Consider the following 17,744-nt stretch of genomic DNA (forward strand, 5'->3'; position numbering starts at 1 on the left):
ATAATATATGGAGTCAGATGCATTATTATAATTATAAGACCACAAGCTTGGAAAACAACATTTTTAATTCACAGTTGACAATGTATTTCTCACTTTTCTGTAAGCTAAGAAATATAAAAACTTCAATTATTTCTTACCATATTCCTAGAAACAGAGAAATATTTAAGTCCTTTTTCTACCGTAAATCTAAACATTGACTTTCACTTTAGTAAAAAAGGACTTAAATATTGATCTGTTTCTCACCCACATCTATCATATCGCTTCATTAAACCACATCTATTCTGAAGTTCAATAAAAGAAGTGACAAATTATGTTACATGTCGTATATTGAGCTGTATGGAATATACTGTATAGTAAATAGGTCTATCAGTTGTATAGGACAGAAAAGAGTAAAAACACATTCATACACCGGAAGCTGCAAAATTACATCGCCCCCGTTATAATATTAATTGACAAAGCTTTGCAGCTTATTTAAATGCATGTGATAATTTTGTCAAGTTTAATGTTAACCATTTAAAATTCGCACTGAACTTCAAACTTAGTGGCTGTTTGTTTTTCTGCAACTTATACAATATGATGTTCCTCTGTCATATGAATGTCATTATGTAAACAATCAGCGCACAAATTCTAATCACATTATGTCCTAGTCAGATTATTTAACTGCAAAAGCTGCGATTTAATGAGAGACATATATAGTTTATTTGCGTGCGCAGTGTGCTTTAAATGTGAGCAGAGCACTAGTGAATGTGTGGACACAGTGTTGTGCAGACCCCTGCTGCACCGCATGTACCTTTTAAAGCTCCTCCTTGACTCGTACTGGGAAAACACCGTCATGAGCATCGATGACAGCGAACAGGGCACAAATGCAGATGCACACACAGAGTACATACTTATTTAATAAAATAGCAGGCTTTGCAGTTTAATAATCACTTTGAGTCACGCAGCGACTGGAAAGCTACCGCCATCACACAAACACTTCAAAATAAAAGCTCAATTTAAATGAAAAAAGTATGACAGAAATATACCACTATTGTAAAGTTATATAATATTCACTGTATTACTACTACTACTACTAATAATATATCAATGGGAATTGTATTATATTGAATCAATATCTCACATCTGTGATGCTGTTATGCAGCACTTTATTTGACAAAATAAAACTCCAATGTTGTATTTTGGATTGTGCTGTGAGATTGTGTATATAAGCACGTCATATAATAAAAATACAATATCATGTTGAAAATTCATTGTTATATTTTCATTTGATTAAAGTTTTAATTAATTCATTTATTTAAACACCATTTTGATAATAAAATTTTAGGTTACAAACTGGTAATTACACGGGTATTATGCTATAAATGTGGTTTATGAGGACATTACTGTAGATTCAAATGTGCCATTTTCACAAAAAAAAAAAAAAAAAAAAAAACACAATGAACCCATTAGGAACCATGATGCTTGTGACAATTGAAGGGGTCATATCATAATTTTATTTAATTGTTTTCACCAAAGTCCTCTTCTAATGTTTGCCAAAGTGTCATGCATGCATAATTTTATTATTTAGTTGTTTATGATCATTCTCCACCTTCTCTCTCCCTACAATTATTGTTTTGCAACTGTACCTTTAAGACTTCTATAAGTAAATGACATCTGCTATGATTGGCTGGCCTCTTCACAAGTCAAATGAGTAACAGTGCTTTGCTGCAGTCACACACGAGCCAAGTTTGTTGTCAAGTTCAATATCATCCTTCAGTAGCAGCCTCTTTGTGCAGCTGCATTACATTGAGACAGATTCGTTAAGCAATCTATGCTGAAATAATATAGAATAGTAATAGTAATAATACGATCTGTCTTCGTCCTTATTACCTCATTGTGACTGGATGGGAAAGTTTCTTATCACTGAATAAGGCATCATTGATGTATAAATGTGGGTGATCATGTGTTGTTGAATTCATCTGACTGATGTCAGAAAGTTGCAGAAGTTCAGAATGAGTCGTTTTTGCAGTTTAGTTTGAAGAAATGCTTTTTTTCACTGGAGAGGAAGTTTGATGTTCTGAAAGTTACAGTATGTAATACAATAACTATACAGTATCAGACAGAACAGGCTAGTCCTCGTTCACTGTAGATGTTATGAAGGTGTTATTAAAACTCTCTCTCTCTATTTCACAGTCACTGAGAAGCCTGAGATGCCGCTGGCGCTGGAGAACCGTTCCTGTGTTCTGATTCGTCGGGATCTGGTGGCGCTGCCTGCCAGTCTAATCAGTCAGATTGGTTATCGATGCCACCCGAAACTCTATACGGAGGGAGACCCGGGAGAGAAACTAGAACTAGTAGGAGGTAGATGAAGTTGACTAGTACAACTCATAATCATTTTTACAACAAGAGCTCATGGTCAGCCCTTCAATTATTAAAAATGAAATGTCACCATTAAAGGGATATTTTAGGTTAAATACAACATTTCCTCGAGTTTAAAATGTAAACCTTCATTTTGTATCTGTGTGAAGGACCACTCACACTTAAAATGAATAAATCATGGGGAGTCACGTGACGTCATGCGAGGTTCGGACGTGTGAACAGTGAGCTCTGCGCACTTTGCTAGTTTTAACACTATTAATGACATAAACCGGTGAGATTCGGTACACTCTGTTCCATAACTGTTCTAGGAGGACATTATGTCAAAGAATTCAAAAACCTCGGGCTCTGGAGACATTAAAAGACACTTACGTGCTCAAGCTGACACCTCCAAGAAGGCCCCGAGTCATGGAGCCGATTTGATCAGAGAAATTAGGGAAATTCAGCAAAACATTTTGAACATGTCGGCTATGCTGACGAAGGTCGTTGCTGACTTGGAAGATCTTACTGTAATACGTCGATCAATCACTGCCATGGAGACAAAATTCTCTGAGGTGGTTACAAGAGTGGGGGATGTCAAGAAACGGATCGGTTATCTGGAGTCATCGGAGAGGGAATTAGCTGCTAACCAGCTTTTTACGTCTAGCTGGATCAGGGAAATTGGACGGTAACTCTTACACTCACTTGGATCTTTGTCCTTTTTAACAATCAGACTGATCCGGACTTGTGTCATGGTTGGCGGAAGCTTTCCATTCTTTAATGATTCAGTATAAACTTCTAATAAAAGTGGAGCCAGTTCTGTAGCATAAGATCTAAAAAATTCAGCAGCAAAACCATCTGGCCCCGGAGCTTTGCCTGAAGGCAAGGCCTTAAACCTCGTCAAGCTCCTCCAAGGTTATTTAAGAATCAAGAGAATTTTTTTGCTCAGTCGTCAATTTAGGGAGTTCTAATGGTTCCACAAAGTTTCTAATATCTTCATCAGTAGACGAAGATGTGGAACTATAAAGATCAAGATAGAATTCTTTAAAAGCATTATTAATATCAATGGCTGAGGTAAATATTTCACCACCAGCAGATTTCACTGAGGGAATGGTAGAAAAAGATTCTCTCTGTTTTATATATCTTGCCAGAAGCTTCCCTGCTTTGTCCCCTGACTCAAAGTATGACTGTCTTGCCCTGAACAACCAAAACTCCACTTTCCATGACAAAATAGTATTATTTCAATCGGGTCAATTCTCTGAGGCCATCAGACGACATTTGGCACTTCAGCTCTGCCTCGGCACTTTTAATATTCTCTTCCAACTCCACGAGTTCTTGTGCTTTGGATTTTTTGATGAATGAGGCATACTGTATGATCCGACCCCTAAGAACTGCCTTATGTGCCTCCCAAGCCACACCCACAGAGGATACTGAGGACCAGTTGGTCTCCATGTAAATATTGATTTCAGTCTTTAACATTTGTTAGAAATCAGGATTTTGCAAAAGGATACACTAAAGTGCCAACTATATGATTTCTTTTTCTCCGTATGTGGCAACACCTCTAAACTCACCAGGGTGTGATCTGAGACTAAGATGTTTCCAATTGAGCAGTCAACAACAGATGAAATGATTTAAAAAAAAAATAAATCTATTCTAGAATAAATATTATGAACTGATGAAAAAAATGTATAGTCCCTACCAGATGGGTTCAAAAGTCGCCAGATATCTGCAAGACCAAGATTTTTATACATCCTGTGAAGTGTCACTGTTGCTCTAGGGGGCTTACACACTTTTGCTTCACTATGATCAAGGATTGTGTCCATCAGTAAATTAAAGTCTCCTCCCAATATTATATCATGAGGGGTGAAAGTGGTTAGCAGCATCCCTTCAAGATCTATAAAAAAGCCCTACTCATCAGCGTTAGGTGCGTAAATATTAGCCAAAATCAACCTTTGCCCCTGAATGTCTGCTAAAACAATAATGACTCTTCCTATTTGATCTTTAATCTGTTTGAGAAATTTGAATTGTTGATGTTTATTTATCAGTATAATGACTCCCCTACTCTTACTTGAGCCAGCACTAAAGAAAACATGCCCACCCCATATTTTCCCAAATTTTTCAGCCTCCTGTGGGGAAAGATGCGTTTCTTGAAGAAAGACTATATCATATATCTTACGCTTAAGAAAAGAAATAACCTTCCTTCTTTTTATGGGGTGCCCCAACACATTGACATTCCATGTGGAGAGAGATAATCCACTCATATTAACAACTGACATATTGATATAATTTAAATAAAAAAACTGTGTGTCAAAAGCATGTGTCAAAAGCAAGATTATACAGACCACATTCTCCATTAATGCAACAATCAAACCCCGAACTTCCCCCCGAACAAAACAAATAGAAAAAAGAAAAATGTGCGCATTAACCCCGTGCACAACAGCGCCAACCGGCGTCAATCCCTCTAAACTCAAAAGGTCCATGTACGCCTACGAGAACCCCCGTGACAAATTTGCCATCGGATTGCTCAAGTACGGTGCTTCTGCAAAGGTTTTGTGAGGCAAAATTACATAACAGAAAATACTTTGTAAAACAGACCCCAGCCAACAGGCAGAATAAACACAAAGAACTTGTAGATTCATTGACAGAACTGTCTTGAAGGTGTGTTCCTCCACAAAACAAATTCCAGCTGATATAAAGCCGTTCAGTTTCCTCGGACAGACAGACAATTGTTTAGTGAGCTGGCTGTTATGAGTGTAGCAGATAACGTAATCATTCTACTGTCCTTAAAATTACTCCACAAAACAAACTCCAGCCAACAGGAGGCGTAAGCACAAAGAACGATCAGATTCATCCACAGCTGACCCGAAGGAATATTATTTAACAAAACAAACTCCAGCTGCTAGGTGGAGCCAGCACATAAAGAAACAAAACTGGCGTCCCGGTTCCTCAGACGATCAAGAGTCAAATTCACTCGGAGACCGCATAAAAAAAAATACATCATGACTTACTCAGTCCATCAACTTTATAAAAGACATCCTTTATGTGAGCATGTAGATATTTTGCAGTCATCCATAGTGTCCATTCTCAATCTGGCCGGGAACTTCAGTGTAAAAGCGATCTTTCGTCAATGCAAAAGTTTCTTGGAGTGTCATGCCACAAAACAAATTCCAGTTGCTAGGCGGAGCCAATGCAGAAAGAAACAAAAAATGGTGCCCAGCTTCCTTAGATAGTCGAGTGACTGAACAGCGAGTCAGTCCATTCACATAAGAAACGCCCACTGGTTTACTCACCCATAGTTTGTATGAAGGCCAGTGCCTTTTTGGGGCATATAAATACTTTGCTGTCATCCTTGGTGTCTATTCTCAGTTTGGCCGGAAACATCAGTGCAGAAGCGATCTTCCGTTGATGTAAGAGTTTCTTACATTCCTTGAACCGATCATGTTTCTCTCTTGTCGAATTCGCAAAATCCGGGAACAAGAAAATATTGTGATTCTTCCAAGAAACCTTTCCTTTGCTCCTCGCCTGGCGCAACACAAGATCTTTATCGGATGATCTCAGAAATTTGGCCAGAATTGATCGAGGCCTGTCTCCCTCAGCAGATCTGCGAGCCGGGACTCTGTGAGCTCGCTCGATTTCCAGCTTATGGCCTGTTATGTCGAGCAGACTCGGGAAGAGCTCGTCTAGGAATTTCACCATATCTCTGCCCTCTTCATGTTCAGGAATTCCAACAATTCGAATATTGTTCCTTTGATTCCTATTTTCGAGATCTTCCAGTTTTTCCAAAATAAAATCCAAGTCTGTTTTGGACGCGGGCGGATTAGCGGATAATTCCCTTTCTGATGACTCCAGACAATCGATTCCTTTCTCAACATCTGTCACTCTCGTGACCAACTCAGAGAATTCCATCGCCGTAATCGATCGACATATTACAGCAAGATCCTCCAAGTCAGCAACAACCTTCATAGTTGACGCTGGATTTCATCTCCCGACGTGCCGTCCAGATCGAGTCCCCAGCTCGCAGTCCATCAGAGGCCTCAGCTTGAACACGTAAGTGACTTTTAATGTCTCCAGAGTCTGAGGATTTTGAATTCTTTGCCATGTTTACCTCAAAGAGCAAATATGTAACTGGGTGTATTGAATCTCACCGGTTATAACATGAAAATAATAAAAAAAAACAGCAAAGTGCGCAGAGCTAGCCGCTCACACGTCTGCTTCTCGCATGGCGTCACTTGACCCCCCAATTTTGACCCTTTAATAAAAAGGTTTTCAAGCGATGTGGGCAGGCGGCCTTCATTACATTTATCTATGATCGGGAAGGTTAATGTTATTAAAATGAATTGTATTCCAAAATTCAACTACCTGCTACAGTCTCTCCCTATAGATGTCCCCCTCTCTTATTTCAAGCAATTTGATAGCATAGCAAAGTCCTTCATTTTGAATGGTAAACGTTCCAGATTATATTTCAGTAAGTTGCATAGGCCGATTGACAAAGGTGGGCTAGGTCTACCCAAGATTTTGTTTTATTATTGTGCATTCGGTCTCTGACATTTGGCTCATTGGTCTCTTCCACCTGAAAGAGCCCCTCCCTGGTTTTGTACTGAACAAGAACTTCTTGCCCCTATTTCGCCATTGCAAAGCATTTCTATCAAACTAATTAGAGAAGTTAAGTTACACCCCGTTATCTCGCATTTGCACTCGGTATGGACAAAAGTGTCCAGAATGTTTAATTTGGACATTTATTTAAATGTTGCCTTGAGTATATGGCTGAACCCAAAATTATGTATTAATAAGTCCCCTTTCTGCTGGTCAGAGTGGCTTGTGAGAGAGGTTAATACACTCAGTGACCTATATGAGAGTGGAGTGTTGAGATCCTTTGAAAATTTGGTTCAACATTTTGGGATTCCCAGATCTCAGTTCTTTAGGTATTTACAGCTGCACCACCTGCTCTGTACTATTCTTGGAAGTAGCATACTCCCTCCTAAAGTGGCAGATACTCTGGGAGTGGTGATTACTGCTTTTGGAATAGGTCATGAGGAATCAGTATATTACTCCCTGCTAATTCTGAGTCTAGGGGACGGAGCTTCAACTTCTCTCAAGAGAAGTTATGGGAGAAAGATTTAAAAGATTTGGTATTGGAGGAGGGAGTGTGGGCTAGGATTCTAAAAAAACATCAAGTCTTCATCTAGAGATGCAAGGGTGCGCCTTATGCAATTCAATGTTTTACATAGATTCTATTGGACCCCCTCTAGATTGTATAGGCTTGGTCTTAAAGACGCACCCACCTGCTGGCGATGCCAATCAGAAGATGGAGACACAACCCATACTTTTTGGTGGTGTGTTAAGATCCAAGAATTTTGGTTGAAGGTTCAGAGTTTCATGTGTGACATATTGGGCACTCAAATTTCATTTAGCCCTAGACTCTGTATTTTAGGTGATGGGGTGGTCATCAATATAGGGAATAAACACATAAAAAATTGGGTCCTAACCAGTGTTATGATCACCAGACAAATAGTTTTAAGGGGAAGTCGGCTGGAGCGCCCCCATTTCAGGAGTGGTGCACGGAGATAGGGAGAGTGGCAGCTTTCGAGGAAGTATCATCTAGTAGACTGGGGAACTTAGATTCGTTTGTTGGGAAATGGGTCAACTATATGGCATTCTTGGAGGGCTGTCGGGGAGGGGCAGTGGAGAGAGAGGTTTAGTTATAATTGTGTGTGTGTTTATTATATTTTTGGGGTTTTATTTTTGTGTGTGTATATACTCATGTGTGACCACAGGAATGTTTGTTGAGGGTCAGGTTGGGGATTGGGAGGGGTAATAGTGGGGGTTAAATGTTGATTCTGTGTATATATGTTTAGCTTTTCTTTGTTGAAAGTGTATGAATCAAAACATTTTAATCACAAAAAACAATGAATAAATCAGTGGAGTCTTACACTCTCTGGCTATAAACACAGAAGAGGTGGTGATAGTTGTATTTGAAGTGTATTTTGTGTGTTTTTGTTAGGTACTGGTGTGTTCATGACCCGAGGTCAGCTGATGAACTGTCACCTGTGTGCTGGTATCAAACACAAGGTGCTGCTCAGGAGACTGCTAGCTACCTTCTTCGACAGGTTTGTCACATCCAAACAAATAAATTGCCCTTTTTACAAAGCCCCGCCTTAAAAACCTTACTGAGCTGTCATTTATTTATGATTCAGGTCATAGTATTGGTGATAGCAACTAAAGACTTCACAGTACCAAACTAAGTAACAGTTGTTCACTAATGATATTAATTGTAATAACAATCAAATGAGGCTTTTCTCCTTTCAGCAACTATGATACTGTAAATGTTTCTCTCCATTCTTATTCGCAGTCTCCACAATTTTTAATCACATATAACGTCCATTACATTTTACTACTGTATTTTGCAGAAAATTACACTGTTCATGGAAATATCCAATTAATTCCTATGCAAAAGCCTGTCTGGGTAATTCTCACAAAACCTGTCAAGAAAATGTCTCCATATTTAACCCTAAATCAATGCAAACATAAAATAAATTATATTTTAAAGAAATAAAGCAAATGAAACCTACATTCAGGACCAGTAAGATTCCACTGTGGCATTATTTTCAGGACACTTAAGCACATTTTACTATTGCCATTATTTTAAATGAGGATTCTGATTACCGTAAGGCATTATGAAGTTTTACTTTAACTATTTCCATTGTTTTAAACAATGATTTTCATTTCCGTAATGTGTCCTGACTTTTTACTTTTACTATTTCCATTGTTTTAAACAATGATTCTCATTTCCGTAATGCGTCCTGACGTTTTACTTTTGCTATTTCCATTGTTTTAAATGAGCATGCTCAATACTGTAAGACATACAAACACTATACTTTTACTATTCTAATTGTTTTAAACAATGATTCTTATTACCGTAATGAGTCTGTATATTTTACTTTTACTATTCTATTGTTTTAAACAAGGATCCTCTTTACCGTAATGCATCCGGACATTTTTCTTTTACTGTTCCTATTGTTTTAAACTAGGATTCTCATTACCGTAACACATCCAGGCTTTTACTTTTTCTATTTCTATTATTTTAAATGAGGATTCTCATTACCGTTACACATCCAGATGTTTTACTTTTACTGTTTCCGTTGTTTTCAGTGATGAGTCTCATTATCGTAACACATCCAGATGTTTTACTTTTACTATTTCCGTTGTTTTCAATGATGATTCTCATTACCGTAACGGACCCAGATGTTTTACTTTTACTATTTCCGTTGTTTTCAATGATGACTCTCATTACCATAACACATCCCGACATTTTACTTTTACTATTCCCATTGTTTTAAACAAGGATCCTCTTTACTGTAATGCATCCGGACATTTTTCTTTTACTGTTCCTATTGTTTTAAACTAGGATTCTCATTACCGTAACACATCCAGGCGTTTTACTTTTACTATTCTATTGTTTTAAACAAGGATCCTCATTACTGTAATGCATCCAGACGTTTTACTGTTCCCATTGTTTTAAACAAGGATCCTCATTACTGTAATGCATCCAGACGTTTTACTGTTCCCATTGTTTTAAACAAGGATTCTCATTACGGTAATGCATCCTGACATTTTACTTTTATTATTCCATTGTTTTAAATGAGGATTCCCATTACCGTAACAAGTCTGGACATTTTACTTTTACTGTTCTCATTGTTTTAAATGAGGATTCCCATTACCGTTACACACCCGTTCACTTTACTTTTACTATTCCCTTTGTTTTAAATGAGGATTCTAATTACCGTTATGCATCCAGATGCTTTACTTTTACTATTCCATTTTTTTTAATGATGATTCTCATTAACAGTATTTTGTTTACTCTGTTAAAGTAAAAAAAGGTGCTGTTGTTCAATTCTGTTTTTATTAAAATCAGCAAAAATGAAAGGCAGAACCAAGGGAGTACTACAATTATAGGTCAAATCTTTTTAAGTATTACAATGTAACTTTTTTCCCACATTGCAGTAGTAAGGACATCATAATGACCATCTTTTATTAATTGCTTTAATGAGAATTGGGGAGTAAAATGTGCGTAACTGTAAATGTAAAAATCAAAATGACCTTAAAAATAGACTATTTGTTTCTCTCTCTTTTTGGAGTAAAATAGGACCATTTACTTGACAGGTTTCATGAGAATCACCCATCTGACGGTAACTAAGGAGAGCGGAGCTGAATGAAGGGTCAATTCACCATTTAACAGCTGTCTATGTAACTCCTGATTGATCATGTTATATGAAGTTATTTAGCTATTGAATATCAGTAGATTAGTTTCTGATGGCTTTGGTCTCCACTGTGCCGTCTGCTGGCTGTTTGTTGAATCTGCAGGAACACATTAGCTAACAGCTGTGGGACGGGCATTCGATCTTCAACCAGTGACCCAAGCCGAAAACCACTAGACAGTCGAGTCCTGAATGCTGTCAAACGTATGTAATGCTTTATATATGATGTGAATAATGTTAGAAATGGACACTCATTATAATCAATCAGTGTATGTGAAACACTTCAAAGTAAACATGAAATTAACATTAACTATTTACATTCTTAGTACATGTTCCTGGTGTTATTGTGAACAATTAATCAGTGTATTTCAGTGCAAATTTTATAACCTTTCCTTAACATAAAATAGATTTCTATGCCTCTGAAGCAACTTTTCTTTTCAGATGACATCACCTACGCCATGCAGGCTATTGGTTTATGTGAATCAGTAGTCAAATTTCTACTATGTCATTGTTTAAGATACTGTTGTAGAAAAATGCTGCCTTTCTTAAGTCTTGTCTAAAATCAAAGACTACATTTTTTTCAGTTTAATTCAAAAATATGACACATTATGGAATTAAAATGCCATTTCATGCTGTCTTTAAAGCAGCAGTTCACCCCAAAATGAAAATTCTTTCATTATTTACTCACCTTCATGTTCTTTCAATATTCCATGTTGCTTTTTCTGTGGAACACAAAAGGAGTTTTTTTTCCCCACATCAAATTCATTCTAGCCACATATGTCAAGCTCAAATATGGACAAAAAACACCATAAAATAATTATTATAGTGTCATAAAAGTAGTCCATATGACTTTTGTGCTATATTCTAAGTCTTATGAAGTCATACAATAGCTTTGTATGAGGAACATACACAAATTTAAGTTGTTATTAACTGAAAATCTTCTCCGCCTCAACTATCAAATAAAGTAAATTGTCTATGGCGTGGCTGAATGTTAGCTGCATCAAACAACACTGATGTCAAACCTGACGTGACACATTTAATTTGAGAGATCAGCGGAGAGGTAGATAAGTAGTTAATAAAGACTTCAATTTCAGTCTGTTTCTCGTACAAAACTATTGTACGACTTCAGAAGACTCGAAATATAGCGCACAGGTCACATGGACTACTTCTATGATACTTTTCTTGACTTTTCGAAATGTCTCCTTTTGTGTTTCACAGAAGAAGAAAAAATAAAAGTATACAAGTTTGACGCAATATGAGGATGATTAAATGACTATCCTGGGTGAACTGTCCCTTTCAATTTGGATTTGCCAGGAATATTTGTCATGGAAATAGCACTGCTGCACTTTTCAGCTTTTAAAACTGTTTAATGAGTCGTATTCTCTTTGTCTGTTCAGTGTACTGTCAGAACTTCGCACCTAATTTTAAGGAAAGTGAGATGAACGTCATCGCAGCTGACATGTGCACAAATGCGCGGCGCGTACGCAAACGCTGGCTGCCCAAAATCAAGTCCATGTTGCCTGATGGTATGGAGGTGCATCAGGGCTCTTCTGTGCCCACAGGTGTGGGTCTAGGCATGAGCGGGGTCCCACTGGGCATTCCCCTGCCCTTTGACAACCTGCTCCCCACTGGTCTGACCCTGGAACAGCGGCTCTACGCCGAGCGCAAAGAACCAATGAGAACTCATGTACCGCTGGACGAAGGTGACCCAGAGCCCCTACCCGAAGAGGAGCCTGACGAGGAGGAGGAAGCTCAGACCGACAGTCCTGATGGGACATTGGGGACAGCTCCTGTCGTTCCCAAAGCCAAGGGCGGGGTCAGTGTGACCACGCCTGCTGATAGGCAGCAGAAGGAGGAGTTTGAGGAGGGCCTGAGAATAAACGGGCAGTGATTGGTTAGCTCTGCTCACTAGACTCAAAACATGCCCCTTCAGTTCACATAACCATGTGAATACACACTGAAGAGAGTGCGGATTACTGGAACGGCAAACACATACAGGCATCTCGCATGAAAAACATATGCATATGTTTCAGTTAACTGCTCAAAACCAGTGACATTAATATGTTTAGTGAATCAAATCATTTGAGCAGTGGCGCAAACGTTGGCCACATGCTCGAGAACAGCGGTCATGTGGTGTTGTGATGAAATGATGCCAGTGGCACACACAGCGGGTGACCTTCATTGTGAAACTCAATCTAACGCTTTTGCATGTTCCGTTCTTCAGAGCACTTTGGCACAAATATAGCACTAGAGTGAATCTCAACAAAACATGCCTAGAGTCACATTTCACCCCAAAATCAAGAGAGAAAAGACATATTGTAGTTTTTGTTATAGTTTTTGCATTGTGCCATTATTTTCATGATATTTCTTCCCCAGTTTCTCTTTACTACAATGCTCCCAGATGATTTACAAGTTTTTTTTGTCATTTTTCTCAGTGATGATTCTGATTAAAATTCTCAAAATATCACTGCAACACAATTATTTTTTATTTAGAATGAATTAAAGGTACTACAATAAATGCATGCATTTTATAAGCAAATACATTTTACAACTATATTGTAATACTAAAGTAATAATAAACAAATAAATATTGTGTGTGTGTATATATATATATATATATATACAGCACCCCCCACTGTGGAAAATTATATCACAATGCAAAAATCGGAATACTTAAAATTGGCTTTATTTTTATGCAAAATATAATTTCTTATTTTACAATTAGTAAATAAATATTATACTATGTTTTTTGTTAACTTTACAATTTAAATAATATATATTTTTTGCATTATGGAAATGAGGATGGGGGGTGTTTAATTGTCAGGAAAATAATAGCACAATGCAAAAATCCTAAAAACTGGTTTTATTTTCTTTATGTAAAACATAATTTTTTATTTCTGTCTTTTGATTTTGGGTTAAAATATAGCATGTTCTTGAGAAATTTTACGAGATTCACTCACTATGTAGAGGAATAACCTAAGGCATATGAAAAATAATGAAATAAAAAAAAAAAACGTTAATTGACGTTTTTCATGTCATGACATATTTCTTACTCAAATGATTGGTTTTATTACTGTTGATTTGATGAATTGTTTTGAATGTTAACTTCATTTGTCTTGTTTACAAATGTTGACTGTACATTTCATATATTCCCTTTCCAAATCATAATGCCTGTGTGTGTTTTGAGTATCTAAACACTGACATGCACAAACCGACAGACCCACACATACACATGTGACTTTACCAGTAAACACATCTATGACGTGACGAACACACGCTGAAGCAATGAGCGCTCACTTAAACCGCTTGCATGCAAATTCAGATTAGAATCCGCATTATAATCAGCATCCCCCATATTAAAACAGCTACTTTTAACTTTAAGATTGTTTAACGTACAAGGAGTGGCCATTTTCTCAGAATGCTGTGAGTTTACAGACGTCACAGACCCGGGAAGAGTTTTTTACTATATTTCTGAACTGTAAATTGTCTCATAATGAAACTGGTATGAAATACTTTGCTGGCTTTATACATTTGCACTTAATGACTTAAAGGAGCGGCCCAGATCAACTGTTTGTACAAAGTGACTGGAGATATGTGCTGTGTCCTTCCCTCTGATTGGCCGATGGTTCTAGCGAAGACTGTTGTCTTGAGAGTGTTGCAAAGTTGCACAGTGACACAAGAGCGATGTCGTCCTTCTGTTGGTGTTTCTTTTCACAGTTCACACCACGATTGTGTTGTTTTCTTTGCCGTGTGCTTCTGTGCCCTGAATGTTTTGCGTCACTTATGATGCACTAGATAGTGTACACTAACAGAGCAAAGCCTCCCAATGTCTTATTGTCTATTTTGTGACAGTCTTAAAGGTGAGAAAAAATGTGGAATAATTTTACACTTCAGTGGTTGAAAAACATGACGTGTGTTCCAGAAAACAGTTTAACTACTATGTAATTGCACTATTGGGTGAATCTCACAAAACACCTCATAAAATCAGAAGAAAGGCATACAAATTTATATTCTGCATAAAGTAAATGATGCCTTTTTGCAGCACAACTTTATATATATATATATATATATATATATATATATATATATATATATATATATATTTTTTGGCAGTGTGACTTGAAAGCTTGTTTACCCCAAAAAACGTATTACTATAATGTGACAGGATGTTTTCTTTTGAATAGTGATTCACATTAGATTCGCATTACTGTAATAATAAAGTATTTTTTACAGAATTACATTTAAAAAATATTGTAATACAATGATGTTTCTAATTAAATCTGCTACAGTACAAATGATGTAATAACGATTTATAATACTTTAACATTTAAATAATATATCATTATATATCGTAATGAGTAATTTAATTATTTTTCTGCATTACACTTTTCAAAAACAAATCTTAAAGGTACTAAAAAGGTCTCTTTTTATTTTATTTTGGGGTGAAATATGACAAGGACATGTTCTTGACAGGCAATTAATTATTTTTTTGCATTACATTTAAAAATAAAGTAAAAAATGATATAAATCTGAATGGTTCTAAAATAGGCTTCATTTTCTTTAAACAAAGCATTTTATTTATTTTTTATTTATTTTTTATATTAATTATCCTCTTTTTTTTCATGAGATTCACCCTATTTTATGACACACACACACACAAAAAAAAAAACAAAAAAAATATGTTATTTTCAATGAAAGTTGGAATAGTAAGAATATACTTACAGCCATGCAGCACATTACACAATACTGTAAATGTCAGAATCTTCAGGTATGACGTGTTGTCACAGTTGTAGTAGATTTGGAAATAAAAATGATTTAATCGTCTAAAGAATTACATCCAGTTCCACTAATTTGGCCCTAATGTATTTTAAGAGTGTTTTGTCAGGGTTAAATTGCCTAATTAATGCCATATACATTTGTTCATGTTGATGACATGCCTAACTGATATTTTGTGTCGAGACAGATTGGTGCTGTATTAAGAAAATCTGGAAGGTTTTAAAGGTTTGTAGTTTCTTCGGAAGGGCTTAAAGCTGTTTTCTCAATATTTAACGCCGTCTAATTGTATTAATTGGAGCATCATTCTTCAGTTGAACCTTGATATGAGGCCTAATCAAAAATATTTTCAGTCAAATAACGATGGCAAATATATAATTGCCATTTTATGGGGGAGAAATCGCCTCTTTTGATTCATGATGATTATGGTAATGGTTTGGGATGTTGATTCTTTTTTTGTGAGTTACTGAGTTTAAAGAACTTGTGCCTTACTGTGACTACTGATACGATTGTAACTACCTGATCTCATGTACCATGACATTTTTGCCTTTTTAGGGTGTGGAAAAAATATTTAAACCTTTATTTTGAATAATTTGTGAAGACATTGAAGAAAATGATGCAAAAAAGTGATTTTTTTACGCAATTGCTTGTTGTTTATCACAAATTTAGTTTGAACACGCCTGATGATTCTGACAATAACTGACAAATGTGCTGTTAATCATGGCTTGACAATCCTGTTATATTTATTGTTTATGCAGTTTGTGACTATTTTGAGGGATTGCAATACATTTCTAAAGGTAGAAATAGTTGGCCCAACATTAAAATGTGCAAATATATACTAATGAACTAATATCAGCAAGGCCAGTTCTTACATGAGTATTTTTAAGCACATCTTTTCTATCTTTCATTATGTACACATAACTCCCACACAGACATTTTGACAGATGTGCAGATGTCCAACCTTCTATTTTGTTTATTTTTTTAATCTAGGTGGATCTGAATTTATGCAGAATGAGGAAGCTGTGTGTTGTAATAGTAATATTGCTGTCCAAATGTATGTAACATGCACATTTATAGAGCTCTGTTTCGATTGTAGAAGCTTCTTTAATAAGGCCAAATATCAGCACTAATATATAATGGAAATGCTTTTGCACAACTGTGAGGTATTGTGTGTGTGTATGTTTGTGTGTTTGTTTGTGTTTGTGTGTGTGTGTTTGTGTGTGCATGTGTGTGTTTGTGTGTGTGAGTGTGTGTGTGTGCATGTTTGTGTGTGCATGTTTGTGTGTGTGAGAATATGTGTAGTTTGTTTGTGTGTGTGTGCATATGTGTGTTTGTGTGTGTGTGTGTGTGCGCGCACATGTGTGTGTGCGTGTGTGTGTGTTTGTGTGTGTGTGTTTATGTGTGTGCATGTGTGTGTGTGTGTGTGAGGGGTCCTGATTGATGTGGGCTCATGTCATGTTCAGCACTGTGCGTGTACCTTTGAGAACTATTGAATAGCTCTGAACCAAATTCTGTATCTGAATATGAAATGCAAATCTGAACATATTTGAAACTCTGATCATTTTTTTCATAATGGTTCATAATTGCAAGTTAGTAATTTTCAAGTTTATTTAGTGTTTATTTTGCTGGTGCCTGAACTACAAATATCACAGTAACAATCATTGAATGTCTTGTCAATAAAACACAACAGTGCTTTTTAGGTGAATCCGGGTCAATATTTTACCACAAAAATGACAAAAATGTAATTGCATTAAGAAAATGAAGCGTATTGTAGGGCCTTTAATGTTTTTTTGCATTGTGAAAGTATTATCATCACAAATGCAAAATAAAATATGATTGTAGTATTGACAATCATATTTTATTTTGCATTACAAACATTACAAACATTACAGATTATTGTAATTCAAATTATCCTGTCCAGGAATAATATTTATTTGGCCAGCCTTTATAATTAAATTATACTTAAACTTGTACTTTACCAATGAACTTTATACTTTAAATAAAATTCAATTTTTCCACATTACAGTGATGAGAATGAGATTTTTTGCATAATAGCAATGAGAATAATTTTTCTTTGTATTACAGTAATGAGAATGAGATATTTTTTGCATTACAGTTAACCTACTGAGAATTAGGGATTACGTATTTTAAACGGTCATGAAAATAATGTGCATCTCAATGGTCCTTTAAAAAAATAGGCTTCATTTCCTTTATGTAAAATAATTATATTATAAATATATAAATATATATTTATTTTGGGGTGAAATATGACCCATTCTTGACAGATTTTATGAGATGCACCCTTTTAGCACAGTATCTATAACAGCTTGGCATTATAGTGTAATGTATTTGCATATTTCTCAGTTGTGATGCTGTGTGTCT

General features: G+C 36.3%; 1 protein-coding gene across 10 annotated transcripts in view; it reads left to right on the forward strand.

Moving 5' to 3' along the window:
* LOC127422739 (nucleus accumbens-associated protein 2-like) overlaps window positions 1-17,382 on the forward strand; it is a 70,294-nt gene extending 52,912 nt beyond the window's left edge. For all 10 annotated transcript variants that reach the window (XM_051666455.1, XM_051666470.1, XM_051666480.1 and 7 more), the window contains 4 exons: window positions 2,173-2,340; window positions 8,336-8,441; window positions 10,696-10,793; window positions 11,987-17,382. In XM_051666455.1, coding sequence (XP_051522415.1) covers window positions 2,173-2,340; window positions 8,336-8,441; window positions 10,696-10,793; window positions 11,987-12,480 — 866 coding nt within the window. In that variant the 3' untranslated portion in view covers window positions 12,481-17,382. The remainder of the gene's footprint in view (window positions 1-2,172; window positions 2,341-8,335; window positions 8,442-10,695; window positions 10,794-11,986) is intronic.
* The last annotated feature ends 362 nt before the right edge of the window (window positions 17,383-17,744 follow it).

The sequence above is a fragment of the Myxocyprinus asiaticus genome, chromosome 3 (genome assembly GCF_019703515.2).
Source record: "Myxocyprinus asiaticus isolate MX2 ecotype Aquarium Trade chromosome 3, UBuf_Myxa_2, whole genome shotgun sequence".
NCBI classification, from domain to species: Eukaryota; Metazoa; Chordata; class Actinopteri; order Cypriniformes; family Catostomidae; genus Myxocyprinus; species Myxocyprinus asiaticus.